Here is a 17,187-nt window from a genome sequence, read left to right on the forward strand (position 1 = left end):
GGAGGTTGGGCTGGGGGGTTGGGAGGAGGAGAGGTAAAAGGGGGCTCAGTATACAAAGGCCTCCTGGAGGAGATGAGCTAGCAAATTGCATTTCACCGTATCTCTGAATCAGGAGACAAAAGACAGCCCAAGTAGTTGAAATTGGGAGTTTACACAGTAAGAGTAAGTTCAGTATATTCAGCACCATAAATGATCTCTTCAGTGACTAAAACTCAAGCTGTCTGTGATTTTGAAATACATTCAGAAGGTTTTTTTAGAATGTGAACGTGTTATTTTCAGGTCTATAATTGAAAATCTTCCAGATAGGTTTGTGAGCATAAAATATTCCATTTTGAACCAAAAAAATATATTTTAAAATACAATTATCTAAAAAAATGCATTTATAAACTCAAGACCTATGCTTGTGATGGACAAGAGAATACCATCCTGTGTAATAGAAAGTGAGACTTTTGCTATTATTTGATTTTTGCAGATTTTACACCATTGGTAATGCTTATTCCTGTTACATTTATAATGAAGGTGGACTCTTCTTCACAAAATGCAATATTTTTCTTGGGTATTTAAGGTCAATTAGCACAGGGAATTTATTATGGAAGACCCAGGTCCCTGGAATTTCTTATACCTTTTGTTTAACAGAAGTCAAATCAATCAATGGTATTTATGGAGCACTTACTGTGTGGTGCTGAGCACTCTACTAAGTGCGTGGGAGAGTACAGTATAACAGAGTTGGTAGACATGTGCCCTGACCACAGCAGGCTTATATCTGACTTTTTAGAACACAAAACAAGACCTTCCCTTGTCCAAGTCTTGAGAAGCAGTGTGGCTCAGTGGAAAGAGCCCAGGCTTGGGAGTCAGAGGTCATGGATTCTAATCCTACTTCTGCCACTTGTCGGCTGTGTGACTTTGGGCAAGTAACTTTGCTTCTCTGTGCCTCAGTTACCTCATCTGTAAAATGGGGATGAAGACGGTGAGCCCCACGTGGAACAACCTAATTACCTTGTATCCACTCCAGTGCTTAGAACAGTGCTTGGCACTTACTAAGGGTTTAACAAATACCATCATTATTCATTCATTCATTCACTCAATCGTATTTATTGAGCGCTTACTGTGTGCAGAGCACTGTATCAAGCGCTTGGGAAGTACAATCATCATCCAGGTCAGCAAGTAAGAAGAGTATTCGCTGAAGTTGATTCATTATAAATGACCTTAAATTTTAATGGATTTTACATACGTGAACTTTGTGTGCCTTTGACTTGATGAATATGTCACAATGCTCATTTACTTCATTCATTCCTTCAATTGTATTTCTTGAGTGCTTACTGTGTGCAGAGCACTGTACTAAGTGCTTGGGAAGTACAGATCGGCAATATATAGAGACAGCCCCTACCCAACAATGGGCTCACAGTCTAGAAGGGGGAGACCAATGGTACTAAATTGAATTACAAAAATGTGTTCATTATTAAAAAGAAATCGTGGTGAATTAATCATAATTCCTCTCCCTCCTTCCTCTCCCCCTCCTCCCCCTCCCAATCCAACCAGCCTTACCTCCTTCCCCTCCCCACAGCACCTGTACATATGCATATATGCATATATGTATGTATGTTTGTATATATTTATTACTCTATTTATTTTACTTGTACATATTTATTCTATTTATTTCATTTTGTTAATATGTTTTGTTCTGTTGTCTGTCTCCCCCTTCTAGACTGTGAGCCCACTGTTGGGTAGGGACTGTCTCTATATGTTGCCAACTTGTACTTCCCAAGCACTTAGTATAGTGCTCTGCACATAGTGAGTGCTCAATAAATGCGATTGAATGAATGAGTGAATGAGTGAACAGTAATAATAATAATAACTGAATTTGTATTCACAAAGTACTCAAGAAAGTACTTCCAATCAATTTTGCGCATCAGACAGAAACTCCTCACCCTTGGCTTCAAGGCTGTCCATCACCTCGCCCCCTCCTACCTCACCTCCCTTCTCTCCTTCTACAGCCCAGCCCGCACCCTCCGCTCCTCCACTGCTGATCTCCTCACCGTACCTCGTTCTCGCTTGTCCCGCCATCGACCTCCAGCCCACATCATACCCCGGGCCTGGAATGCCCTCCCTCTGCCCATCCGCCAAGCTAGCTCTCTTCCTCCCTTCAAGGCCCTGCTGAGAGCTCACCTCCTCCAGGAGGCCTTCCCAGACTGAGCCCCTTCCTTCCTCTCCCCCTCGTCCCCCTCTCCATCCCCCCATCTTACCTCCTTCCCCTCCCCACAGCACCTGTATATATGTATATATGTTTGTACATATTTATTACTCTATTTATTTATTTATTTATTTTACTTGTACATATCTATTCTATTTATTTTATTTTGTTAGTATGTTTGGTTTTGTTCTCTGTCTCCCCCTTTTAGAATGTAAGCTCAATGTTGGGTAGGGACTGTCTCTATATGTTGCCAATTTGCACTTCCCAAGTGCTTAGTACAGTGCTCTGCACATAGTAAGCGCTCAATAAATACGATTGATGATGATGATGAAGAAAGGTGCATTCTAATACCATCATTCTATAAGTATGGCTGCAACTTGGGCTTTTTCACTTGAACTGCATATGAATTTAGAATTAAGGGTATAACATTTTAAAATTGAAAAAAGGTCACCTTGAATAACAGCCATTGTTTTTGTTTCATTTGTGAAACACAGGTTATCTTCCTATAGCAGGAGACAAACTGTTCATTGTGGACACCTTTCTTCCACTTCCTGGAATCCTCCGAACAAAATGGTAGCCTCAAACCAAACGATGGTGACAGAGTTCATCTTACAGAGTTTCACCGAAAACCCTCAGCTTCAGGCTTTCTTATTTATCCTCCTTCTGCTTCTCTTCGTAATGGCTCTTGTGGGAAATGTCCTCATCATCGCGGCTATCCACGTTAGCACCGGACTCCACTTGCCCATGTATTTCTTCCTGGCCAACCTGGCCATTCTCGATATCATCTGCACTTCATCAGTTCTGCCCAAAGTTCTGCAGAACCTGATCGCGGTGAAGAAAACCATCTCCTATGGTGGTTGCATAAATCAAATGTTCTTCCTCAGTTGGTCCCTGAGTTCAGAGCTGGTACTTTTCACAGCGATGGCCTACGACCGCTATATAGCTATTTGTCAGCCTTTGCACTACAGCAAGATGATGAGCAAGACAGTGTGCGTTGTGTTGGCTGCTTTTGTGTGGAGTATTGGTTGGCTCAACTCTGCAACCCTCACGGGTCTGGTCCTCAGATTATCCTTCTGTGGGCCCAACTTCATCCCTCACTTCTTCTGTGAAATGCCCCCCATACTACTGCTTTCTTGTACCCCAACCTACTGGATCGACATCGTGACAATCATGGCAGATATGTTCGTGGCCGGCCTGAATTTCTTCCTCACCATGGTGTCCTACAGCTTCGTCATAGCCAGCATCATGAAGATCCGCACCAGGGAGGGAAAGAAGAGAGCTTTCTCCACCTGCTCCTCCCATCTCACCGTGGTGACCCTGTATTATTCCACTGTACTTTATACTTATATCCGTCAAGTTCTGGGGACCTCGGGATCTCTGGACAAATTGGTGTCTTTATTGTACACTGTCTTGACTCCGACTCTGAACCCCCTCATTTACACACTGAGAAATAAAGATGTCAAAGTGGCACTAAAGAAACTCTTCCCATTTCCACCGCCATAGCTGGAGCGTTTTGTGCAGAAACACTCTGGGCATGTTACTCCCCTCCTCAAAAATCTCCAGTGGCTATCAGTCAACGTACGCATTAAGCAAAAACTCCTCAGTCTCGGCTTCAAAGCTCTCCATCACCTCAGCCCCTCCTACCTCACCTCCCTTCTCTCCTTCTAAAGCCCAGCCCACACCCTTCACTCCTCTGCCACTAACCTCCTCACTGGGCCTCGTTCTCACTTGTCCCACCATCGACCCCTGGCCCACGTCCTTCCCCTGGCCTGGAATGCCCTCCCTCCACGCATCCAGCAAGCTAGCACCCTTCCTCTCTTCAAAGCCCAACTGAGCGCTCACCTCCTCCAGGAAGCCTTCCCAGACTGAGCCCCCTTTTCCCTCTCCTCCTCCCCATCCACCCTGCCCTACTTCCTTCACCTCCCCACAACAACTGCATATATGTTTGTAACAGATTTATTACCCTATTTATTTTACTTATACATATTTACTATTCTATTTATTTTCTTAATGATGTGCATTTAGCTTTATTTTTATTTATTCTGGTGACCTGACACCTGTCCACATGTTTTGTTTTGTTGTCTGTCTCCCCCTTCTAGACTGTGAGCCCATTGTTGGGTAGGGACCGTCTCCATACATTGCCAACTTGTATTTCCCAAGCACTTAGTACAATGCTCTCCACACAGAAAGCACTCAATAGAGAAGCAGTGTGGCTCAGTGGAAAGAGCACGGGCTTTAGAGTTAGAGGTCATGGGTTCACACCCCGGCTCCACCAATTGTCAGCTGTGTGACTCTGGACAAGTCACTTAACTTCTCTGCGCCTCAGTTACCTCATCTGTAAAATGGGGATGAAGACTGTGAGCCACCCGTGGGACAACCCAATCACCTTGTAACCTACCCAGCGCTTAGAACAGTGCTTTGTGTATAGTAAGCACTTAATAAATGCCATCATTATCATTAGTAGTAGTAGTAATAAATATGATTGAATGAATGAATGAATGAATGTGGGACAGGGACTGTATCTGACCTGAATATCTTGTATGTACACCAGCAGTTGGTACGGTGGTTAGCACATAGTAAACACTTCACAATTTTTATTATTGTTATTGTTATTATCATTAATAACAAAATCCTGGGAAGGTTTTCCAACTCATTTTTAAAGATCTTTTGGGATGATTTTCTAACCAGTTTAATAACTCTTCAATTTGAGTATGGATTTTTTTTATGTCTAACCAAAAGATGCAGTTGTTTTGCACTTTCTCTTGTTTTGTTCTCTACGGAGAGCAGAACAGGGAAGTCAGCCCTGGGGCTACAGTATTCCAACTTTTTCACCTCCCGTGGTATTGAAAGATCCTTGAGAAAAGGGATCATGTCTTTCACATCTATTGGGCTCTGCAAAAGTGCTTAGTACAGTACTTTACACGTGGTAGATTGTAAGCTCCTTGAGGGCAGGGATCACATTTTCTTCATCTTTGTACCCTCCCAAATGCTTAGTATAGTGTTCTGCAACAGCAGACATCAATCAATATTATGAGAAGCACCGTGGCTCAGTGGAAAGAGCCCAGGCTTGGGAGTCAGAGGTCATGGGTTCTAATCCTGGCTCTGCCACTTGTCAGCTGTGTGACTTTGGACAAGTCACTTAACTTCTCTGTGCCTCAGTTACCTCATCTGTAAAATGGGGATGAAGGCTGTGAGCCCCACATGGGACAACCTGGTCACCTTATATGTACCCCAGCACTTAGAATAGTGCTTGGTACATAGTAAGTGCTTAACAAACACCATTATTATTATTATTATTATTATTATTATTATTATTAATAATAATAGATTATATTGTTCAGGAGGCAGGAGGTGGTACAAGGAGCAGAACTGTTGCATGCAGAACAGTGGTGAGCCATTCCACTTTTCAACACAATCAATCCATCAATCAGTGGAATTGATTGAGCACTTACTGTGTGCTGAACACTTAACTAAGCCCTTGGGAGAGTACAGTGTGACAGAGTTGGTAATAATGTTCTCTTCCCACAACCAGCTTACAGTCTCACTCCTCTTGCCCTGCTAGCTTGCCAAACTCCTAGTACTGGCCCTGCTAAATTCTGAAATTCTGTGGTTATTTCCCCAAGGTTTGACATCTAAATTTCTGAAGCTTTTCTTGTCCAATTAGAGGGAAATGAGTGGCCTTCTAGGAGCCAGTGAAATTTCATAATAGAATGCCTGAATTCTAGCCTTTCAATCAATCAATCAATCAATCAATCAATCGTATTTATTGAGTGCTTACTGTGTGCAGAGCACTGTACTAAGTGTTTGGGAAGTACTAGTTGGCAACATATAGAGACGGTCCCTACCCAACAGTGGGCTCACAGTCTCGAAGACTGTTTCAGTATTTACATTTAATCATCATCATCAGCGGCAACATTTATTGATCACCTCCTGGGTTCAGGGCACTGTCCTGGATGCTTGGGAGAATACGGCAAAATGAGAATGCTGCAGATTATACCCCACACTGACAAAACATTTCTAGCCAATGAATTTGAGTATTTTCACACATTATTCTTGATTCGTCTGAAATTAATAAGCAGGTGATCGTGATCAAGCAATCGATGATATTTACTTAGCTCTTACTGTATGCAGAGCACTCTACTAAAGGAGTTGGGAAAGTACAGTATAATATACACGGTAATAGAGTTAAGGCCTGGGAGTCGGAAGGTCATGGGTTCTAATTCCGGCTCTACTTGTCTGCTGTGTGGCCTTGGGTAGGTCGCTTCACTTCCCTGTGCCTCAGTTACCTCATCTGTGAAAAGGAGATTGAGACTGTGAGCCCCAGTGGCATATGGGATAACCGGACCAAACAAAATTGTACTACTGTCAAGGCAGCCTATTGACAGCTAGTGTGTTGTGAATTTTGGCAGGACAACGTGAAGCCTTGCAGATGGATAGTCTGGACAGTGGGAGTAGCAAGAGAGGAGGAAAAATTGGGAGGGAGATATCAGAGACTGGAGAGCTTTGAAGTTCACATTCAAGGTTTTTAGTTTGATTCATGTGGAGACAGGATCTTTATTCACTTTTGAGGAGCAGTGTGACACAATCAGATTGACACTAAAGGAAAATGCTAGTTACTCTTGGGTGAGGAATGGCAGATGGGATAGGTGGAAGGCAGTGACACCAGGAAGGAGACTAACAAAACCCTTTACTAAGGTGGGAAGAATCAGCAGGACTTGACAAATGCCGTATGCCAGAGAAAAATCAATCAATAGCATTTATTGAGCACTCACCATGTGCAGAGCACTGTACTAAGCTCTTGGGATAGAACAATATAGCTAAGTTGGTAGACATGCTCTCTGCCCACAGCGAGCTTACAGTCTAGAGAAATCTCTTTATCAACAGTGCAGAGAACAGGGAAGGAGGGTGGTGCTGTGATAAAGTGATGGGAAAGAGAAGGAAAGCATTTGGGAAGGAAGATGAGGGGTTAGTGGTTCATCCAGGTTAAGGTATCCTGGAGACAGGAAGAAATGAGAAACTCAAAGATGAGGAGAATTTTGGAATCGAGATTCACATTTAGGTTTCCACATAAAAGGGTTCATTAAAAATAAAATCTGGAAGTTTACCCAGTGACTGTCACTAGCAGCCTGAATGTGAGCCCACTCTTCTAGACTGTGAGCCCACTGTTGGGTAGGGACCGTCTCTATATGCTGCCAACTTGTACTTCCCAAGCACTTAGTACAGTGCTCTGCACACAGTAAGTGCTCAATAAGTACGATTGAATGAATGAACGAATGGCAAATTGAAAAGTAAAAATAAACGTGATTGTGCATTTAAAATGAATATTAGGAGTAGAAGATAGCTACTCCCATTATCTCCAATTCCTGATAAAGCTTCCCTTTGGATTCATTCATTTGTTCATTCAATCACATTTATTGAGCACTTACTATATGCAGAGCACTGTACTAAGTGCTTGGAAAGTACAGGTCGGCAACATATAGAGACGGTCCCTACCCAACAACGGGCTCACAGTCTAGAAGGGGGAGACAGACAACAAAACAAAACAAAACAACAACCAACCAAAACAAAACATGGATGCATTTTAATCAATGGTCTTTATTGAGTGCTCACTGTGTACAGAGAAGTGTACTAAGTCCTTGGAAGAGTACAGTACAACAGAGCTGGTAGATACATTCCCTGCCTATGGTGAGCTCACAGTCTAGAGCATGCAAATCTGGATCATATTAAATTTTTAACGAGGTAAAAATAATTTCCAAAAATACACCACCACTTGCATTCTCAGCAAGAAATGTCTCCAGAAGAGATACTCAAGGAGAACCAAGTGAGAACTGTGTTCTTGTGGGGTAGGGTCGGGGGGTGGCGAGTGGAGGAGGAAGCTTAGCCTTGATTGGTACGAAAATGGACCAATCAATTAATTAATCAATCCATGATATTTATTGAGCTCTAACTCTGTGCAGAGCACTGTACTAAGCATTTGGGAGGGTACAATACAACCGAGTTAGCAGGCACATTCTCCGATCATAGTGAGCTTACAGGATGGAGGGGAGACAGACATTAATACAAATAAACAAGTAATTCATAGCATATAATTTAAAGATAAGTACATAGGGATCATATGTACATATGGATTACAGCAGGAGGAATGGTGAAGAAGGTCTAGAGGAGAAACAAAATGACTGCAATAGTTCCACAGGTAACCACCTTTGGGACCTTTGTGAGATCTGTTAAAGTGTACGGGGCTAAATTTTGATTAAAGTGAGTCACCTAAAGAGACTTTTGAGCAGTAATAGTCAATCATTCGTATTTATTAAGTGCTTACTGTGTGCAGAGCACTGTACTAAGTGCTTAGGAGAACACAATATAACAGTATAATGTACACATTCCCTGCCCACAACAAGCTTACAGTCTAGAGGAGGAGAAAGACAGTTAAATGAATTACAGATATGGACATATGTGCTGTGTGGCTGAGGGAGGGGTGAATAAAGGGTACAAATCCAAGTGCAAGGGTGACTCAGAAGGGAGAGAGAATAGGAGAAATCAGGGCTAAATTGGGGAAGGCTTCTTGGAGGAGATGAGATTTTGCTACGACTTTGAAGGGGGAAGGAGGTAGGGCTGGGTGGCTGGGGAGGAGGAGAGGAAAAAAGGGCTCAGTCTGGGAAGACCTCTTGGAGGAGGTGAGCTCTCAGTAGGGCTTTTCAGGGAGAAAGAGAGCTAGCTTGGTCGATGTGTGGAGGAAGGGCATTCCAGGCCAGGGGAAGGAAGTGGGCCAGGGGTCGACGGCAGCACAGGCGAGAACAAGGTACAGTGAGGAGGTTAGTGGCAGAAGAGCAGAGGGTGCAGGCTGGGCTGTAGAAGGAGAGAAGGGAGGTAAGGTAGGAGGGGGCAAGTGGATGGAAAAACTTGAAGCCAAGAGTGAGGAGTTTTTGCTTGATTCGTTAGTTGACAGGCAGCCACTGGAGATTTTTGAGGAGGGGAGCAACATGCCCAGAGCGTTTCTGCCCAAAGGTGATCCAGGCAGCAGGGTGAAGTATAGGCTGAAGTGGGGAGAGACAGGAGGATGGGAGAGCAGACAGAAGGCTGATGCAGTAATCCAGTCGGGATAGGATGAGAGATTGAACCAGCAGGGTAGCAGTTTGAATGGAGAGGAATGGGCAGATCTTGCCGATGTTGAGGAGGTGAGACCAGCAGGTTTTGGTGATGGATTGGATGGTGATGGATTGGATGTGAGGGGTGAACGAGAGACCAGAGTCGAGGATGACACCAAGGTTGCAGGCTTGTGAGACGGGAAGGATGGATGTCGTATCTACAGTGATGGAAAAGTCAGGGAGAGGGCAGGGTTTCGGAGGGAAGATATTTCACTCTGCCTCAGTTACCTCATCTGTAAAATGGGGATTAAGACTGTGAGCCCCACCTGGGAAAACATGATAACCTTGTATCTCCCCCAGCACTTAGAACTGTGCTTGGCACATAATAAGTGCTTAACAAATACCATTATCATTATTATTATAATTATTACACACAATAAGTGCCAAATAAATACTACTGATGGACTGATTGAATTCATTAGTCTTGAGTGGATTTAGAAATTCTTTTTGGAAAGAAGGAGTCTTGAAATCCCCTTCAAGGTTTTATTTCCTTTCCTATTATTAAATTGCAGCAATATAAATGAGACTTTGGAGGAACTGTCTCAGTCCTCCTGGTCTTCTCAAATGTGAGTTTCTAAGATGGGCAGGTGGATTGCAAATTATCGCCACTGCTCCAACTGAATTATAGGAGCCATAAGAATGGAATATTTGGAATAAGAGGCTAGGGCGTATCATCAATGGTATTTAATAATTCATTTTCATTTCATGTAATCACATTTATTGAGTGCTAACTGTGTGCAGAGCACTGTACTACGTGCTTGGGAAGTACAAGTCAGCAACGTATAGAGATGGTCCTTACCCAAATAATAATAATAATAATAATAATAATAATAATAATAATAACAATAATAATAGTATTTGTTAAGTACTTACGATGTGCCAAGCACTGTTCTAAGCACTGGGGTAGATACAGAGTAATCAGTTTATCTCACGTGGGGCACACACCTTTAATCCTCATTTTACAGGTAAGGTAACTGAGGCACAGAGAAGTTAAGTGACTTGACCATGGTCACACAGCAGACAAGTGGCGGAGCCGGGATTAGAACCCAAGTCTTCTGACTCCCAAGCCAGTGCTCTTTCCATTAAGCCAGGCTGCTTTGAGAACCTATTATGTGCAGAGCAATCGATCAATTAATCAGTCGCATTTACTAAGTGCTTACTGTGTGCAGAACACTGTATAAAGTGCTTGGGAGAGTACAGTTTGGCAATAGAACAGAGAGATTCCCTGCCCACAGTGAATTTATACTCTAGAGGAGGAGACAGACATTGATAAAAATGGGGGAGGAGGCCAATAAAGGAAGCAAGTCAGGGTGACAACAGAAGGGAGTGGGAGAAAGGGAGATGAGGGCTTAGTCAGGGAAGGCCTCTTGGAGGAGACATGCCTTCCCTAAGGCTGTGAAGGTGGGGAGAGTAGTTGTCTGTTGGATTGAAGAGAAAGGGAATTCCGAGACAGAGGCAGAACATGGGCGAGAAGGTCGGCATCGAGATAGACGAGATTGTGGTAAAGTGAGAAAGTTGGCACTATACTAACCACTTGGTAGAGTACAATACAGCAGGGTTGGGAGGAAAAAAACGATTTAATAGCTTTCCGTCATTATTGTTGATAGTATTCAGTCATTCATTTAATCATATTTATTGAGCGCTTACTCGGTGCAGAGCTCTGAACTGGTGCTTGGAAAATACAGTACAGCAATGAAGACAAGCAATCCCTGCCCACAATGGGCTTACAGTCTAGAGGGAATTATGGTACTTATTATGCACTTACTATGTGCTAAGCACTGGGGTGGATACAAGGTAGTCCTGTTGGACACAGTCCCTGTCCCACAGAGGGCTCACATTCTTAATCCTCATTTTACAAATGAGGTAACCGAGGCCTAGAGAATTAAAGTGACTTACCCAAGGTCACACAGCAGACATGTGATGGAGCCAGGATTAGAACCCATGACCTTCTGACTCCCAGGACCTTACTCTATCCGCTAGGCCACTCTGCTTCTCTACAGCCATGCTCAAAATGGTTACGATGTGTCAAGCACCATGCTAAGCTCTAGGCTAGGTATAAAACAAAAAGATAAGACAGGGTCCCTGTTCCACACAGCTCCACAAGGTAAGAGGTAGGCAGAACTAATTTCTCAGTCTCATTTCACAGTTGAGGAAACTGCGGGCCAGGGTGTTTCTATGACTGGCCCTGGGTCACTCAGCAGGCGATGGCAACACAAGCACAAGAACTGGATAATAATAATAATAATAATAATAATAATAATAATAATGATAATAATAACAATAATGTTGGTATTTAAGTGCTTAGTATGTGCCGAGCACCATTCTAAGTGCTGGATCTTCAGACTCTTTTCACCAGGGCATACTTCCTCATTAGTTTCTCCTTTCTAACTATCACTTACTGATAGCAAGATCTAAGGGGAGTTTATTGGGCCCTCTGGCTGCACTGTCTTATTTCCATGGAAATTTAAATGTAGCTTCTAAATTTAAAAAAGTATAATATATATATAAACACATGTATAGAAACATTTTTAGAAAATGTTCTTTTATAGAGAAGAGAACATACCTAACGCCTTGACTGTCCTCTTTTTCCATGTATAGGGATTATGAATTTTAGTGAAGAAATTAGCATTCCACTGGAAGCTCTCAGAGAAGTGAAGTCTCATAATTACCTGAAAAGACATAGCTCCCAGACCCCTAGGGAAGGACAGGTTTGGGAGAATCAAGGCAGATCCTAGGGGAATCAGAATAATACTCTAAGGAAGTCTCAGAGGTAGTTATTTTCCCATATGGAAGGATTCCAGAAACTCAGTAGTCTCATCCACCAGCAGGCCCAGATTGGCAATCCACCCTTTTGATGCCAGGAATGTGGGAAAAGTTTCAGACAAAACTCATATCTCTTGGAACACAAGATGATCCACACTAAGATGAAAGAAGCAACGTGGCTTAGTGGAAAAAGCCCGGGCTTGGGAGTCAGAGGCTGTGGGATCCAATCCCAGCTCCGCCACTTATCAGCTATGTGACTTTGGGCAGGTCACTTCACTTCTCTGTGCCTCAGTTCCCTCATCTGTAAAATTGGGATCAAATGTGTGAGCCCCACGTGGGACAACATGATTACTTTGTATCTACCCCAGCACTTGGAACAGTGCTTGGCACATAGTAAGCACTTAATAAATACCATTATTATTACTATGATTATTTTAATTATCAAATGCATTGAATGTGGAAAATGTGTTAGTCAGCGGTCCGAGCTCATTGTACATCTGGGCCTGCACACAAGAGAGAATCCCTATAGATGTGCTAAATGAACCAGGGTTTTGCCAGCAACTCTAATTTGATTAGATACCAGAAAGCCCACATGGGAATTAAGCCCTACCAATGTACTGAGTGTGAGAGATGCTTTAGCCAAAGTTCAGCATTAAATATCCATCTGAGAACTCACATGGGTGAGAGACTTTATGAATGCTGAAACTGTGGGAAAGCCTTCAGTGTGAAATCCCACCTGATGCAGCATCAGAAAATCCACAGTGTAGAGAGAAGCCACAGTCCTGCAGAGCATGGGAAGAATGCTCAGCTTCTGGAACCTGAAGGGATCTCCACAGAGGAGAGACACTATGAATATTAGTAGTGTGGGAAAATCCTCAGTGTGGGCTCTGCTCTTATTCAGGATCAAAGAACGCACACAGGAAAAAAACCTTTCCTCTGGGCTGAGTGTAGAAAGGCAATCGCTCAAAATCCCAGTTGAACAACCCACAAGAAGAGCCACCTTAATGAGAAATCTTATGAGTGGGAGAAATGTGGGAAGTGTTTAGCCAGAATTCTAAGTTTACCCTCCATCAAAGCACTCACACGGGAGAGAGATCAAACAAATGTGCAGAATGTGAGAAAAGCTACAGTTACAGGACAAACCTCATTCGGCACCAGCACGTCAACATGGGAGAGAGACCCTATGTTTGTAGTGAGTGTGGAAAAAGCTTCAACCTGAAGTCAGCCCTCATTCAATGCCACAGAACCCACAAGGGAGAAAAGTTTTATAGGTGCAATAATCTGTGGGAAAGTCTTCTGCCAGAGTTCAAAACTTCACATCCATCAAGGAACTCACATGGGCAAAAGGACAAATAAGTGTTCAGAGTGTGGCAAAAGTTTTAGCAAGAACTCAAATCTCGTGGCTCAGTGGAAAGAGCCTGGGCTTTGGAGTCAGAGATCATGGGTTCAAATTCCGGCTCTGCCCATTGTCAGCTGTGTGTCTTTGGGCAAGTCACTTTGCTTCTCTGGGCCTCAGTTACCTCATCTGGAAAATGGGGATTAAGACTGTGAGCCCCACGTGGGACAACCTAATCACCTTATATCCCCCCCTCCCAGCACTTAGAACAGCACATAGTGAGCACTTAACAAATACCATCATTATTATCATTATTATTTGACACCAGAAAATCCACACAGGAGAGAAGCCCTGTGGGGCTGTGGGAAAAGCTTCAGTGTCAGCCCAGGCCTCATTCAGCACCTGAGAGTCCGCACAGGATAGAAACCCTACAAATGCTTTGTGTGGGGAAAAATTTCAGTCAGAGATCACACCTAGACTCACACCACAAAACTCACCCAAATTAGGAACCCAGGAGAGAACTGAGACTTGGAAGAGAGAAATGAAAATCCTCTTGGAGGTTGGCTAGTTTAACCATTTAGCACAGTTCTCTGTGAGGTGACTGGTCTCTTCTCTGCCAGACAGATACATCAGCTAAGTGACTCATAAAGAATTACAGATGCCTCCTTTAAAAGTTGTAAACAATGAATACATTCATGCATTTCCCTCCACTCCTCTGCTGCTGTTAACCTCCTTACTGGGCCTCATTCTTGCCCGTCCCACCGTCGACCCCCGGCCCATATCCGTCCCCTGGCCTGGAATGACCTCCCTCCATACATCCGCCAACCTAACTCTCTTCCTCCCTTCAAAGCCCTACTAAGAGCTCACCTTCTCCAGGAGGCCTTCCCAGACTAAACCCCCTTTTTCCTCTTCTCCTCCTCCCCATCCCCCGCACCCTACCTCCTTCCCTTCACCACAACATTTGTATATATTTTTGTACAGATTTATTACTCTATTTTACTTGTACATATTTACTATTCTATTTATATTGTTGAGGCTGTGCATATAGCTTTATTTCTATTTGTTCTGACAATTCTGACACCTGTCTTTGTGTTTTGTTTTGTTGTCTGTCTCACCTTTCTAGACTGTGAGCCCGTTGTTGGTTAGGGACCGTCTCTATATGTTGCCAACTTGTAATAATAATAATGGTATTTATTAAGTGCTTATTATGTGCAAAGCACTGTTCTAAGCTCTGAGCACTGTTCTAAGCACTGGAGAAGTGAAGTGACTTGCCCAAAGTCACACAGCTGACAATTGGCGGAGCCAGGATTTGAACTCATGACCTCTGACTCCAAAGCCTGTGCTCTTGTCCAGTGAGCCACATGAACAGTATCTGGGCTGGGATACTTGTACTTGTACTTCCCAAGTGCTTAGTACAGTGCTCTGCACAGAGTAAGTGCTCAATAAATATGATTGAATGAATGAATGAATGAATATTTATTGAGCACCTGTCTACATGTTTTGTTTTGTTGTCTGTCTCCCCCTTCTAGACTGTGAGCCTGTTGTTGGGTATGGGCAGTCTCTATATGTTGCCAACTTTTACTTCCCAAGCGCTTAGTCCAGTGCTCTGCACACAGTAAGCGCTCAATAAATACGATTAAATGAATGAATGAATGACAGCATCATGGCATAGTGAGAACAGCATGGTGTGGGGGGAAGAGCATTGGCCTGGAAATCAGACGGTCAGGGGTTCGAATACCAGCTCTGCCACCACTTGACCTTGGCCAAGTCACTTCACTTTTCTATGCCTCAGTTACTTCATCTATAAAATAGGAATTAAGACTGTGAGCCCTGCGTGGGACAGGGACTGTGTCCAAACCGATTTACTTGTATCAGCACTTGGTACACTGTCTGGCACATAGTAAGAGCTTAACAAATACCATTATTATTATTAATATTATTATTATCATTATTATTTCAACATGACAGAGATGATAGACATGTTCCCTGCCCACAATGAGCTTACAGTCTATATGGGGAGGCAGATATTAATATCAATAAATGAATTACAGATCTGCACATAAATGCTGTGGGCCTGAGGGAAAGTGGAGTAAAGTTTGCAAATCCAAGTACAGGGGTGTAGAAGGGAATGGGAGAAGAGGGAATGAGGGCTTACTTGGGGAAGGACTCTTGGAGGAGAGTCATTCATTCATTCATTCAACTGTATTTACTGAGCGCTTACTGTGAGCAGAGAACTGTATTAAGCACCTGGGAAGTACAAGTCGGCAAAAAATAGAGAAGGTCCCTACCTAACAATGGGGAGATGTGCCTTCAATAAGGCTTTGAAGGTGGGGAGAGTGATCTTCTCTTGGACATGGAGGGGGAGAAAGTTCCAGGCCAGAGGAAGGACATGGGTGAGAGGTCTACAGTGAGATAGATGAGATCAAGTCATAGTGAGGAGGTTAGCATTAGAGGAGTAAAGTTTGTGAGATGGGTTGCAGAAGAAAGTAGCAAAGCGAGGTAGGAGGGGACAAGGTGACTGAGTACTTTAAAGTCAGTGATAAGGAGTTTCTGTTTGATGCAGAGGTGGATGGGCAATAACTGTTGGTTTTTGTGGAGGGGGGAAACGTGGCCTTAATGTTTTAATGGAAAAATGATCTGGCCAGCAGAGTAGAGTTTGGACTGGAGAGGGGAGAGACAGAGGCAGGGAAGTCAGCGAGGAGGCTGATGCAGTAATCCAGTGAGGATATGATAAGTGATTGAATTAGCATGGTAGCAGTTTAGATGTAGAGGAAAGGGCAGATTTTATTCATACGCTCAGAGCACTGTACTAAGCGCTTGGGAAATACAAATCAGCAACATATAGAGATGGTCCCTACCCAACAACGGACTCACAGTCTAGAACGGGGAGACAGACAACAAAACAAAACAAGCAGACAGGTGTCAATACCATCAGAATAAATAGAATTGTAGCTAAATATGCTTCATTAATAAAATAGAATTGTAGCTAAATATGCTTCATTAATAAAATAAATGGAGTAACAAAGATGTACAAATATATGCAAGTGCTTTGGGGAGGAAAAGGGGGTAGGGCAGAGGGAGGTAGTGGGGGCAATGGGGAGGGGAGGAGGAGGAGAGGAAAAGGAGGGCACAGTCTGGAAAGGCCTCCTGGGGGAGGTGAGCTCTCAACAGGGTTTTGAAGGGAGGAAGAGAGGAGGTTTGGCAGTTGTGTGGAGGGAGAGCATTCCAGGTCAGAGGTAGGACAAGGGACATAGATCGATGGTGGGACAGGTGAGAACGAGGCCCAGTGAGGAGGTTAGCGGTGGCAGAGAACCAGAGTGTGGGGACTGGGCTGGAGAAGGAGAGAAGGGAGGTGAGGTAGGAGGGGGCGAGGGGATGGACAGCTTTGAAGCCAATAGTGAGGAGTTTTTGCTTCATGCGAAGCTTGATAGGCAACCACTGGAGATTTTTGAGGAGGGGGGTGACATGCCAGGAGCATTTCTGTAGAAAGATAATCCAGGCAGCAGATGTGAAGAATAGACCGAAGCAGGGAGAGACAGGAGGATGGGAGATCAGAAAGTATTTTAGTGATGTCGTGAAGGTTGAACCAACAGGATTTAGTTATGGATTTGATAAGTAGGTTGAATGAGAGAGAATAGTCAAGGATAATGCCAAGATTATAGGCTTGTGAGACAGGAAGGATGATGGTGTCACCTATATTGATGGGAAAGTCAAGGGAAGGGCTAGGTTTGAGCAGGAAGATGAAAAGCTCT

The 17,187-nt window shown here is 43.6% G+C and overlaps 1 protein-coding gene across 1 annotated transcript; it reads left to right on the forward strand.

Annotated features, from left to right (window-relative positions):
* Positions 1–2,761: 2,761 nt before the first annotated feature.
* LOC119925230 (olfactory receptor 13A1-like) lies at positions 2,762–3,694 on the forward strand. Its single transcript, XM_038743333.1, has one exon. It carries the CDS (start codon positions 2,762–2,764, stop codon positions 3,692–3,694), a length of 933 nt encoding a protein of 310 aa, XP_038599261.1.
* Positions 3,695–17,187: the final 13,493 nt, after the last annotated feature.

The sequence above is a fragment of the Tachyglossus aculeatus genome, chromosome 3 (assembly GCF_015852505.1).
Source record: "Tachyglossus aculeatus isolate mTacAcu1 chromosome 3, mTacAcu1.pri, whole genome shotgun sequence".
In the NCBI taxonomy this organism is placed as follows: domain Eukaryota; kingdom Metazoa; phylum Chordata; class Mammalia; order Monotremata; family Tachyglossidae; genus Tachyglossus; species Tachyglossus aculeatus.

What these genes read in the sequence shown, in the direction of transcription:
- LOC119925230 (XM_038743333.1), top strand. Translation starts at nt 2,762, where the DNA reads ATGGTAGCCTCAAACCAAACGATGGTGACAGAGTTCATCTTACAGAGT.